Here is an 11,745-nt window from a genome sequence, read left to right as displayed (position 1 = left end):
TATAGAAATGATTTTACAATGGTCCCCCTGGCTGTATGAGAACCTCATTCTTTATACTCTTCATCCTATGCATTTTTTTGATCATACCCTTTTGTCTGTCTTCTCATTTATATTTTTAAGGTAAGATCCATTCTGAAGTCTTCCATTTGTTACTCACGTGTGCCTGGGGCAAATTACTTAGTTTCTCTTAGTTTCAAATTTTTTAATCTGTAAAATGGACATTAAAAAAGGTATGAACCCCCAGGGCCACTTGTGAGGGTTAAATGAGATAATACATATAATTCATCACTATGCTTGTCTTTAAAAACTCTTCAAAAAAGGTAAGGCATTATTTGTATTATCATGTCTTTTCTCTCTGTATTTCATGCCCAATGTGATGCCTTGCTCACAACAGGTGCCCCATATTTGTTGACTGATTGAATGATGCACTGCCCTGTACTACCTTTTTGTTGTTGTTGGGCACAATATAAAAAGAACTGATACCTGACAGAAAAAAAAATGGTTAATGCCAATGAGAATAAGTGACAGAAATCCTTTAGATCAGCAGATCTTATTCTTATGTGGTTGATAAGGTAAAAATTGAATTTCAAATTCTCTTGATTTTCTTATTGTATGGATAGAGATAGCTCTGTTAGCCTGTGGGAATAATCCTTGTTCTTGTATCTTAGCTGTTATCAACTCCATTCCCATCCTGAGAACATACCTGTGTTTAGGCATCAGGCCAAACATTTTATAATCAAATCTTTGACTCATACTTTTATCAAAATGTATTTGTTAATGCTTGGCCACATATCTTTGATATAAGATGTTTAAGTTGAGAAAAGTGTACCACATCAAAAGGATATCCATGGTCCCCTACATGAATCAGGATCCATGCCCCACTCCTGGTGCTGAGGAATACCTAAGGGATGGAAAATATTGTTTACTTTTATCATTCTGGCTCACAATCTGAAAGCACTCCCCCTTTATTCAAGATTAAGTTCAAACTCACTAGTGTGACATTTTAGTTCTGTATAATCCTTTTAAAATTTTTTCTGCCATTTTCCTTCCCAAACACTGTCCAAGAATATATCTCACTGTGATCCACCATTATCTTTCTATTTAAAGTTAATGTGCTTGAAAAGTTCTCCTCTTTTAAATTCTCCTCAGCCCATTCATTTTTAAGATTCAGATCAAGTTGGCTTCCTCTATGAGAACATCACTGACCATTCAGGCTGAGAATTCTCTCTCCTCCTCTGAACTTCACTAGCACTTACCACCTGTAGGACTCATTAAAAATCATGGAATAGACTGGGCTCAGTGGTGCATGCCTATAATCCCAGTGGCTCCAGAGCCTGAGACTGGAGGATCATGAGTTCAAAGGCAACCTCAGCAATTTAGCAAGCCCCTAATCAACTCAGTGAGAGTTTCTAAATAAAATATAAAAAGGACTGGGGAAGTGGCTCAGTGGGTAAGTGCTGATATACATATGTTTTTGGAAAGATTAGATTGCTTCTTTTTTTTTCCATTTGAGTGGCAAAAAGGAAAACTCACCCACCATTCTTTTAAGTAAAAGTTTTTAATTACCAAAATGCACCTTCCTTTATGTGAGAACATGGCATTTCTTCTGGCCAATGGACAATTCACACTCTCAACATTGCATTTACACAACCTCTTCCAGCAAATACCTGGTCTTCATCAAAGCCAGGGAGAAGCTAACTAGGATTCATTAAAAAAAATTTTTTTTGGAGTTGTAGATGGACAGTATGCCTTTGTTTTATTTGCTTATTTTTCTGTGGTGCTAAGGATGGAACCCAGTGCCTCACACATGCCAGGTCAGCATTTTGCCACTGAGCTACAGCTCCAGCCCTAACTGGGATTCTGAGTGCACCCTGAAGCAGTGAACTTATTCCTTAGTATAAAGCCAACTGAATAGTGGAACTCTAACCAGTAATCATGCCCCTCCATTAGCATCAATCTTGATGCCAATTGAGGCAATGAAACCAAGCCCCATATTTGCCACTAGTACTGATGGGCAATGTGCAGCCATCCATACTCTGTTGAGTCTATCTTCTTGATAAGACTGAAGATAGAATGAAGGAAAGTAAATCATTGACTCAAACCTGCTTGGCTGTGTAGCTAATCTCTACAGCCAGATCTCCTCCAGAATTCCCAACAATTATAAAGACTCTTTTTCCAGCCAATGCCTCTGGGTTTTTATAGTCTTGCCTATGGAAGTACTGTCCTTTGAACTTCTCAATTCCTGCAAGAGAAAATAGAATAATTTTGGATGACAGTTTATATTATGGATATTATTTGTGAAATCATTCTTTTGTAGAATTTAAAGTTGAAGCACATATTCTCCATACGATCTCCCTTTATTCAGCTATTCTTGTCATTCTGAATACATTTGCTTATTTTTTCTTCCATAGCCCTGGAATACTAACTTGTGATTCCTTTATCATAAGTAGTATATATTTTGTATTTGCAGACTCACAAATCCAAACTGCCTCAGAAAACTGCCATTCTCTTGTGTCTTTTCATCCCCTTAGATACATACTCCCATTTCAATTAGAGTACATATGTTTCTGTATACTCGTGGATATACATAAAGTGCATTTCTTAGAAAAAGAAAGTTCAGGCCCCAAACTGAAACTAAATTATTCAAGTTTTCATTTAACCGTTAGACTCAATATTTTTTGTTTCCTCAATCACTGAAAAATGCCACATCTGAACAAATGCTGTGTAAGAGGTCCACAGTCTTCCTTCTTGATCCCTACAAAGACCAAAGTCATTATGAAACTAAATACAATCATGTTCTACTTATCAGAAATACATACGTTCTCATAATTTTGCTGTAAGTTGGTTTTATCATTGTGAAAACATCACAGAAGTACTTACATAAGCATAGATTGTTTAGGCCACTCACTCAATGTGGCCTCCTGATGCAATCAAGACCCACAATAAACATGAGACATGTGAGACTAGTTGGTGTAACATGGCAGTCTGCTTTACAGTAAATGTTTCTATAAGTAGAAGCACTATACTGTATGCTAAATGTAGTAAATACATAAACCAGTAACATGGTTGTTTATTATTATTATGTACCACATACATAATTGTGTGAGCTATAATTTTATAAAACTGACAGTGCAGACAGCTTTGTACATCAACATCATTATGATATTATAATGGCTATGATACTACTCAGCCTGTAATTTTTCAGTCCTCATTAAATCTTATGGGATCACCATTGTGTATGTATCCCAGCCTTGACTGAAATGGCATTATGAGGTGGCATGATTGTTCAAAGACCTCTAAACGCTAAAATTACCATTATCCAAATGGCAATAATACAAATCCCATTTTCAAGGGAACATGCACAAATAGGGTAAGTCTTATTTCACCCCAAGGTAAAAATTACTGAGACCACAATCTTCTATTCCTCAGTGTCAAAGGCATGGTTTGAGGTTCAACCTCCTTTCTGGTAGGTCACTCACCTGGAAAGCTTTCCAGGGATAAGTTAGCATTAGTGTGATGACCAGTGCAATGCACGACTCCATCAAAGACATTAACTTTCTTTTTCCCTTCACACTCAGTGACCACCTCCCATTGGCCTGAACTAGAGAAATTAGGCCTCTTCTTCACACTGTACACAGTGGTCTGAAAGAAAAGTAACATATACAGGGGACTGTAACCATAGCCAGGACAGTGTATATCTTCCCAGACATGACTTATCCTGCAAAATGTTACATAAAATGTTGATTCCACAGGAACCACCACATCATTAGGATCCTTGCAAGAATATTTGATTTTCATACTCCTTAAAGAACAGTTTTGTTTGAGGTTTTGGTCTGAATGAGAAGATTTCTATAAGGCAGATAAAGTAAAATAAAATTGACAGATAATGTACTCTCCTGTGCCTCTAGAAAAGTAGGATTTGTGAGGATTTTAGTCTCTGCCCTAAGGCATTGTAGCACCTGAATAAATGTTGAATTTCTCCTGTACTTCTGTGACATTCTGTGCACTAAACACCTATTTCTCCACTAACCCCAGACATCCCCATACTCTCTGATGTCTTCTGACACCCAAATCCTGTTCTCTCTGGCTAACCTCAAACATGTGACTATGAGGCTTCCTTTCATGTTAGAGCAGAAAAATATTTCAGTGGCTTTTATTTTTTAAAGGAATTTTTCTTTGCCTTTTTCATATGCCCACTTTACAAATAATTATAGAGAAAGAGGCTGTGAGATAGGGAAATAGTGGTATAATTTTTAGTTTTTCTAAAAAAGCAATAAATATGGGTAACTCTGCCTTTCCAAGGAAACATCAAGAATGCATTCCAATGAGATTCTAGGGCCTTAGTTATAATGTCTTTGTTGAGTAATAGAGACACTAAGCCTTAACCATCCTGTACTATTTATAGTTCCTGTCATGTATTTTTACACATGCTGGTGCTTCTACTTGGAACATCCTTTTATTCCTTCTTCATTTAGTAGACTCCTTTCTACTCAAGACTCAACTTGGACATTATCTTCTCTAAAAATCTTTTCTGGAACTTGATTCGTCTTCCCTGATGGGTTAACCATCCCTCTTCTGAGCTGCAATGTATAGATCTCTATAGCACTTATCACTTCATTTATTACTTATATGTCCAATAATAATTTTCTTCATTTTTCTGTGTCTTTAAACACAGTTATTTAGGTAAGTTACTTCTTTTTTTGCCTTTGCATCATCACTGCTTAGTACAGTAACAAACTTGTTCAAGAACTGTCACTTAAACACATCAGAAATGCACCACTGGGCTGTAAATGACTGGCTTTGGAAATTGTCAGAAGATATTTCCATTTTTTTATTGTTACTAAACAGAAGAAGGTAAAAGGTTTGGGCTTTAAGCCAGGTAATGTATCTCTTTATGGTCATGATTATAAATTATGGGAAAATCACAGCAGACTTTAGAGAAGGAAGGAACCAAAGTCATACAGTACAATCATCTTCTTTTACATAAAAAGAAAATTATGATAAATTCAAGTTAAGAAACTAACTCACCTCAAGTCACAAGTTAATTAGTGGTTAGAACAAGGACCAGAATTCAGGGTTTTGTTTCCTAATTCAGTGTTCTACTCTCTCCACCAGATTTAACTTCTTTGCTTCCTCAATAATTTCCCAGTCACTAAGTACTTCACCAGGTTGTTTTGGTGATCACATAAAATAATATATTGAAAAGTGCCTCAGAAAGTATAAAAGAATAAAGCAATAGTGGAAAATTTGTGGAACCAGAGAGATTTAAATTTCCCATACCTATTTATTCCCATCAACTCCTTTATTATAAGCAGAGTGTGAAATGTACACAATAAAATACTGGTGGCAGTTGTCTTTCTGTGTCTGCAACCAAAATATATGAGAGACTTTCCCAGGGGTATTTTAGAGAGAGAACAAAGAGTGGAGTCTTTGTACTTGGGCATATCAAGCTAATATTTACACATAAGCACTGGTAAATGAAGCCACAGTATTCATTTACTTGATGAAGAACTTCAAACCACAAAGACACCCACAAAACTGCCTACCTTGGACTGGATATACTTTAAAAGGTTGAAGTTTTTGGCATACATTCTGAAATACTCAAGGACCTGGGAATTGTGCATGAAGTTAAGGTAATGGTCTGGGATGATGTAGTCACTGAAGCACATCATCTCCTTAGAAGTATTGATTATCACCAATTTGTAAATACTGACTCTCCCTTCTTCAGGATATTCCTGCAGTAAATTAGAAGTATTCATGGCAACTTGAGAACTAATTTTATTATTTCCAAATAGCCAGTTGAAAATTTTCTGGAACAAATGCCAATTCAAACAAATGCACACATACACCACTTCCACACATCTTCCAGTACTTGTGCCTGTGTAGTTCCTTCCCCTTGAATCTCAGTATGTTTATGACTTGCTTTTGACCAACAGTATACAGTTAAAATGACACTGAATGACTTTCAACACTAAATAATAAGTAGCCTTGCAGCTTCCACCTGGGTGTCTTAGAAGGCTCACTTTGGTGGAACCCAGCAGCCATGTAAGAAGTTAGCTTTTGTAGTTGTGACCCAAATACCTGACAATGAGAAGGAATTATTTTGGCTTATGCATTCAGAGGTTTTGGCTCCACTGCTTTTGGCTTTAGACAAGGCAGAAAATTATGGTGGAAGGGTATGGCAGGGGCAAGCTTCTCAGCTCATGGTAGTCAGAAAGCAGGGGTTGGGGAAAGAGGCCCAGGACAAGATAGAGTCCCCAAGAGTAACTCACCTGAACCCATGATCTTCCTTTCAACCATGTCTCACCTGCCTACTCTTTCTACCACTGCCTAGTAATCCATTCAGCTGTCAATAAATTAATTCATTGATGATATCAGAACACTAATGAATGAATAACTTCCCAAAAGACCCACCTCTGGACAATGCTGCATTGAATACCAAGACTTGAACACCTGGGCTTTTGGGGGATATTCTAAATCTTTACTATAAAATCTCCAACTACATTGAAACAACAATACTGTTTGGAAGCCTAACCTAGGCACATGGAATAAGATATCTAGGATAGAGAAATATTCAAATAGCCCCCAGAAATTTTAGCTATCTCACCTAAAGTTCTAAACATGTGAACAAAGTAGTCACATTAAATTCTGTCTTAGCACTCATCAGATGACAATCACAAGAAATATCAAGTGAGAACTTCCCAGCTGAATGAATAAGTCTCAAGAATTTTGTATATATTGAGATATTGCTCTCAAAAAATGTACTAAGTCTCTTTCCAGTATAAGTTTTTTACCCCATTGTTACTATTGCTGGGTAACAGTCATTTAAATGAGTTAAAATGGATTAGATCAAAACGTACTAGGAAGAGTATAAGTTAGTACAATATTTTCTGAGTAATTTTGCAATGTATATAAAAATCCTTGTAACTTACATAGCCTTATAAAGAAATATCCAGACTTGCAAACAAAGATTATTGTTAAAAGATGTTACTGTCAGCATTATTCATAAAATAAAAAGAAAACAAGTTAACTGCTTAAGAAAAAATAACTGAAATTTGAGAACCACTGTTCTAGATCCTTGCTTCCCAAAGTATGGTCTGTGGACCAGCTCAAAGGGGATCACTAGGGACATTGTTAGAAATGCAGAATTTTAGACCCTTCCCTAGACTTACTGAATCAGAACTAACATAACAAAATCCTCAAATGAGTCAGATGCATATGAAAACTAAGAAGCACTTGTTCAGATGACATTACTCTCTAATTCAGTGTCTTCCTTCCTACAACAAACTTTTTGCTTCCTCAAAATTTTCCAATAAATTATTTCATGGGGTTAAGAAGAAGATGTACAAGTAATCAACAGATATATGAAAAAATGTTCAACATCCCTAGTAATAAGAAAAATGCAAATCAAAACTACTCTAAGATTTCATCTCACCCCAATTAGAATGGTGATTACCAAGAATACAAGCAACAATAGGTGTTGGCGAGGATGTGGTGAAAAAGGAACACTCATACATTGCTGGTGGGGTTGCAAATTAGTGCAGCCACTCTGGAAAGCAGTGTGGAGATTCCTCAGAAAGCTTGGAATGGAAAACACCATTTGACCCAGCTATCCCACTCCTTGGCCTATACCCAAAGGACTTAAAATCAGCATACTACAGAGATACAGCCACATCAATGTTCATTGCTGCTCAATTCACCATAGCCAGATTGTGGAACCAACCTAGATGCCCTTCAGTTGATGAATGGATAAAGAAACTGTGGCATATTTATACAATGGAATATTACTCCGCAATGAAGAATGAAAAAATTATGGCATTTGTAGGCAAATGGTCGAAATTGGAGAATATCATGCTAAGTGAGATAAGCCAATCTCAAAAAACTAAAGGACGAATGATCTCGCTGATAAGCGGATGAGGACATTTAATGGGGGGTGGGAGGGGCTAGCATTAGGTTTAGGGTTAGGTTTAGAGTTAGGCTAAGGAGAGCGGTAAGAATGAAAGAAAGAAGGACTGTGTAGAGGGAAAAGAGGGGGGGAGGGGGGAGGGGAAAAATAAAATAAACATCATTACCCTATGTAAACGTGAAAAAAAAAATTAAAAAAAGGTGGTAATTCAATAAAATAATGCAATTTAAATCCAGCCTATTATACTGTCACTGAAATGTCACAAACCACAGGTTTTCAAATCTATTACATTTAAATTATTTTTGATTATAGAAAATCATCTTAACCAATTTGGACCCTCTCCTTCCTTTGTATTACAGAAATGAATAAATAATAGGAAAGTGGGTATTACAAAACATTAAATATCCACAAAACAGAGTGTTTGTTTTGTCCACATTCAGGTTTATTTTCCTCCCAATTCTTATTAAAGAATTATTTATTCTAGGAACCCGAAATTGACCATACTCATTTGTCTGCCCCATAGTTTTTTTCTTTTTGACTGCTAATAAGATTTTCAGGAGTCTCCTTTCAAGTCTTTTCTTATTTATTGTACCTATTTCAACCAAAGTATTCATTTAAGTTGTGGTTATGACTATATCTCTGCCATAATTAACATTTTTGCTGTTCATGTTTCCTATATTACCTAGCAGAGTATTTTATTGGGATGCCAGAACAACACCACCAGAATCTCATGAATGGGTTGACATCATTTTTTTGTTAATGTTATCCCAGTTATTAATTCTTATATATGTAGCAAAAGTGGACAAATATATCCTTTTAAGTGTTTTTCAATCCATTTATTGTCTTATTCTCTTTTTTGCCATTTTTTTGAGAGGAGGAGTTATGAAATTTATGTTTTTTAAAAAAACATTTTATTAAAGGGTGTATATTATTTAATTTTCTGATTTAACAGTAACAGTAACATTTTATATTATATTGTGCCCACATGGCATCTATTTGTCTATCTGCTATACTTTAAAACTTTACTATGTGAAATAGGTATCTGATAATCAGCATAAATATCACTTAGGTTTTGTCAGAAATGGAGAATTTTGCTATACTCCAAATTAATTCATGAAAATCTCCAGTAATTCATGTGTACATTAAAGTTTGAAAAGCACTGTTCAGCTCGCTTTAATAATTTTTAGACCTGTAGTTTGAGTCAAAAATATCAAGATTATTTTATAACATTGAGTACTTATTAAATCCTTAGTATTTTGAAAGAAATTTATTAACTTTTCAAGTAATTTCATTCATAAGGTAACATCAAAGAAAACTGATACATATATCATATCACAACCTACTTTCTACCATCAATCTTACTTAATGTTAATAAAGAGATCAAGAATTGATTGAAATTAATGTCTTGAGAGCTCATATAATTATTATTAGAAAGTTTTCAGCTGTACAAGGAGACAATACCAGTTTGATTGGTGGAACATAGTCAGAAAGTAGAAATAATTGTGTTTGAGAAAACACTTGTTTGGCAGAGAGAAAAATGAAAGCAGAATCATGATAGGCAAGTATAAATGGTACTAACAGAGAAGAAAATAAAAATATACTGAATCCCAGGAAATGTCACAAAAAAGGAGAAAATAGAAACCCTGAATTCCCAATGTTCTCACTGGACACCTACCTACCAGTGGAGGTGGAATTTCAAAGTGCTTAGATCAATTCTACATATGAAACCTCTAACCAATTATAAAAAAGGTTTGGGGGATGAAAGGACAACTAGACTTCCAATAATGATCATGAGACTGATAGAGAAGTACATCTCAGGAAAAATTTCCCAAGATAACCACCAGCAACATGCAAAATATGTTTCAGTCCATTAAAGGATGTTTATAATACCTTAGTCTCCACAGTTATGTAATTGAAAAATGTGAAAAGCAGGGTCTATAGCTCCATAAACATTCTTAGCAGCAACTCAAGACAGCTTTCTTCTCAGAAATCCACTTATTAAACAAAAATATATTGGGTAGGAAATATATGCCAGGCATCATTCTTGGTTTTTGAATATAATAGTGAACCATACAGGTATGTCTGTGTTAAGAAAAGTCAGAAAAGTCAGAGCATTATGATGAAAGTTTATTTTTTATAGAAGCAGTTCATAAGGTGTTGAAATTTTGCCCAGAGGATTATAAAAAAGAAATCCCCATGCTGTATATTCAGCAGATTTTAACTTCAAATCCTTTTAGAGTTTAAAAACCACAGAACTGATAATCAGCAGAATAATGGCTATACTTCCAACATCATCCCTGCCTCAATTGATTTCACTGCTGTTCAGTAATTGCCAAACCTTGCTAGGAAGCTTAAGGAGACTGAAAATGTGGGGGTCTCACTCTAGGCATGAAAAATAACTGACATGTAACCATATGCAGAGATGTTACTTTTATAAGTGATTGATGTAATTATTCATTCACTTACTCACTATGATCACTGTACAAAGGGGGTATTACTATTATCCCTTCCAAAAGATTAAAAAAAAAAAAAACAGTGGACAGAGAGATTTTATGATTTGCCCAAGGCCATACTTCTTATAAATGACAGTCTTTAAATCTAAAACAGTACTTTTAACCTCTACATTAAGGTGTGACTCGATTTCAAGAGTAGAATTTTCTGTTACTAAAAACAAATTAACAGGGTTTTCAGCCCACATCTGATTATGATAAAGGTATAGGGATTTGCTAAGAGGATTCATTTTAGTTCAAAATAAGACTATAGTCAGAATTAGTTCCCAAAATAGAGCCAAGATACAACATATTTGTTCAACCAAGAAATGTCATAAGGCCACTTTTAAGTAGCTGCCCAAAACTGTGTTAGTTTTCATGATGTGAAATACACCTGTGACACTTCAATTCCATTCACTTGTCCAGAAAATGAGTTTAAAAGTAAACCAAGTTAGAGATCAATGAAGGTGACTGATACTTTTTGGCACTTAATAAGCATACCATTTAAATAGATGATATTGTTAATGGTTACTAACAAGTTGTAGGGCTGGATGTGCATATTAAAACAATTTAACTTTAAAACTGAGTATGTGTAAGGACAAGAAAACCCATTTGCAGGTGCCCTCTACCCTCATCTGGAAGACAAAGAACATTGAACTTCTCAAAGCAAGAAATTTACAGCAAACAATAGTATCAAATTTTAGACCTTATTCAAGGATAAGAAATGTCAGAAAAATACCTGGATTTTTTTAATAGAAAAAGTAATGTTGAAGATTGGAGGGGGATATTTCTGGAAGGAGTTGTTAGCAGGTAATTCTAGCTCATTTACCTTTAAGATGTATCAGAAGCAACCACTCTACATTTTCTAATCCCTTTGTGCTTTCTAATATATGTTTTTCTGTTACTCATCCTCCCTGCTTCACCAGATTGTTTCCCTCTTCTGAAAAACAGAAAAACTAGTGAAATGAAAATGTTGTCTGTGGTTTTTATAGACAGTAGAAAAGGAAAAAAAGGGACATTTGCAATGCATTTTGCAGCCAACAGAGGGAAAAAGAAACCCTCATAAAATGTGGAGTGGGGGGATGTTAAGTCAACAGGCAGAATTTTTTCAGGTTTAGTCACTATCAAGCTCTCATATTACCTAACATGAGATCAAATGTTGCATGCACCCATCTGCAGGGAGGGCTTCAAGTATTAATGGACAAGAAGATTTACCTGATACCTACAAAGTCCTCCAATGTCATCAGTCCTTTCAAAGCAAACCGATTTCAAGTCTTCATCCAGGCAGCACTTGAGAGAAGAGAGCCCACAGATTTCACTCCCAATCACAGCAATTTTTTTCTTGGTCAT

The 11,745-nt window shown here is 35.4% G+C and overlaps 1 protein-coding gene across 1 annotated transcript; it reads right to left on the bottom strand.

The window, feature by feature from the left end:
* Positions 1–760: 760 nt before the first annotated feature.
* On the bottom strand, positions 761–11,745 carry LOC124974544 (flavin-containing monooxygenase 5-like). Its single transcript, XM_047537736.1, has 5 exons — positions 11,611–11,745; positions 5,547–5,735; positions 3,480–3,642; positions 2,103–2,242; positions 761–901 (listed from the first exon to the last, which is right to left on the bottom strand). Exons 1-5 carry the CDS (start codon positions 11,743–11,745, stop codon positions 761–763), a joined length of 768 nt encoding a protein of 255 aa, XP_047393692.1.

The sequence above is a fragment of the Sciurus carolinensis genome, unplaced genomic scaffold (genome assembly GCF_902686445.1).
Source record: "Sciurus carolinensis unplaced genomic scaffold, mSciCar1.2, whole genome shotgun sequence".
In the NCBI taxonomy this organism is placed as follows: domain Eukaryota; kingdom Metazoa; phylum Chordata; class Mammalia; order Rodentia; family Sciuridae; genus Sciurus; species Sciurus carolinensis.
This window is presented reverse-complemented; position numbering and strand designations above follow the sequence as displayed.

Excerpts from the sequence above, each read along its gene's own strand:
- LOC124974544 (XM_047537736.1), bottom strand. The coding sequence starts at position 11,745 with ATGACCAAGAAAAAAATTGCTGTGATTGGGAGTGAAATCTGTGGGCTC. Across the intron at positions 3,643-5,546 it reads TAAAGTATATCCAGTCCAAG|ACCACTGTGTACAGTGTGAA; the intron begins GTAGGCAGTTTT and ends CTTTTCTTTCAG. Across the intron at positions 2,243-3,479 it reads ATCCCTGGAAAGCTTTCCAG|GAATTGAGAAGTTCAAAGGA; the intron begins GTGAGTGACCTA and ends TTTCTCTTGCAG.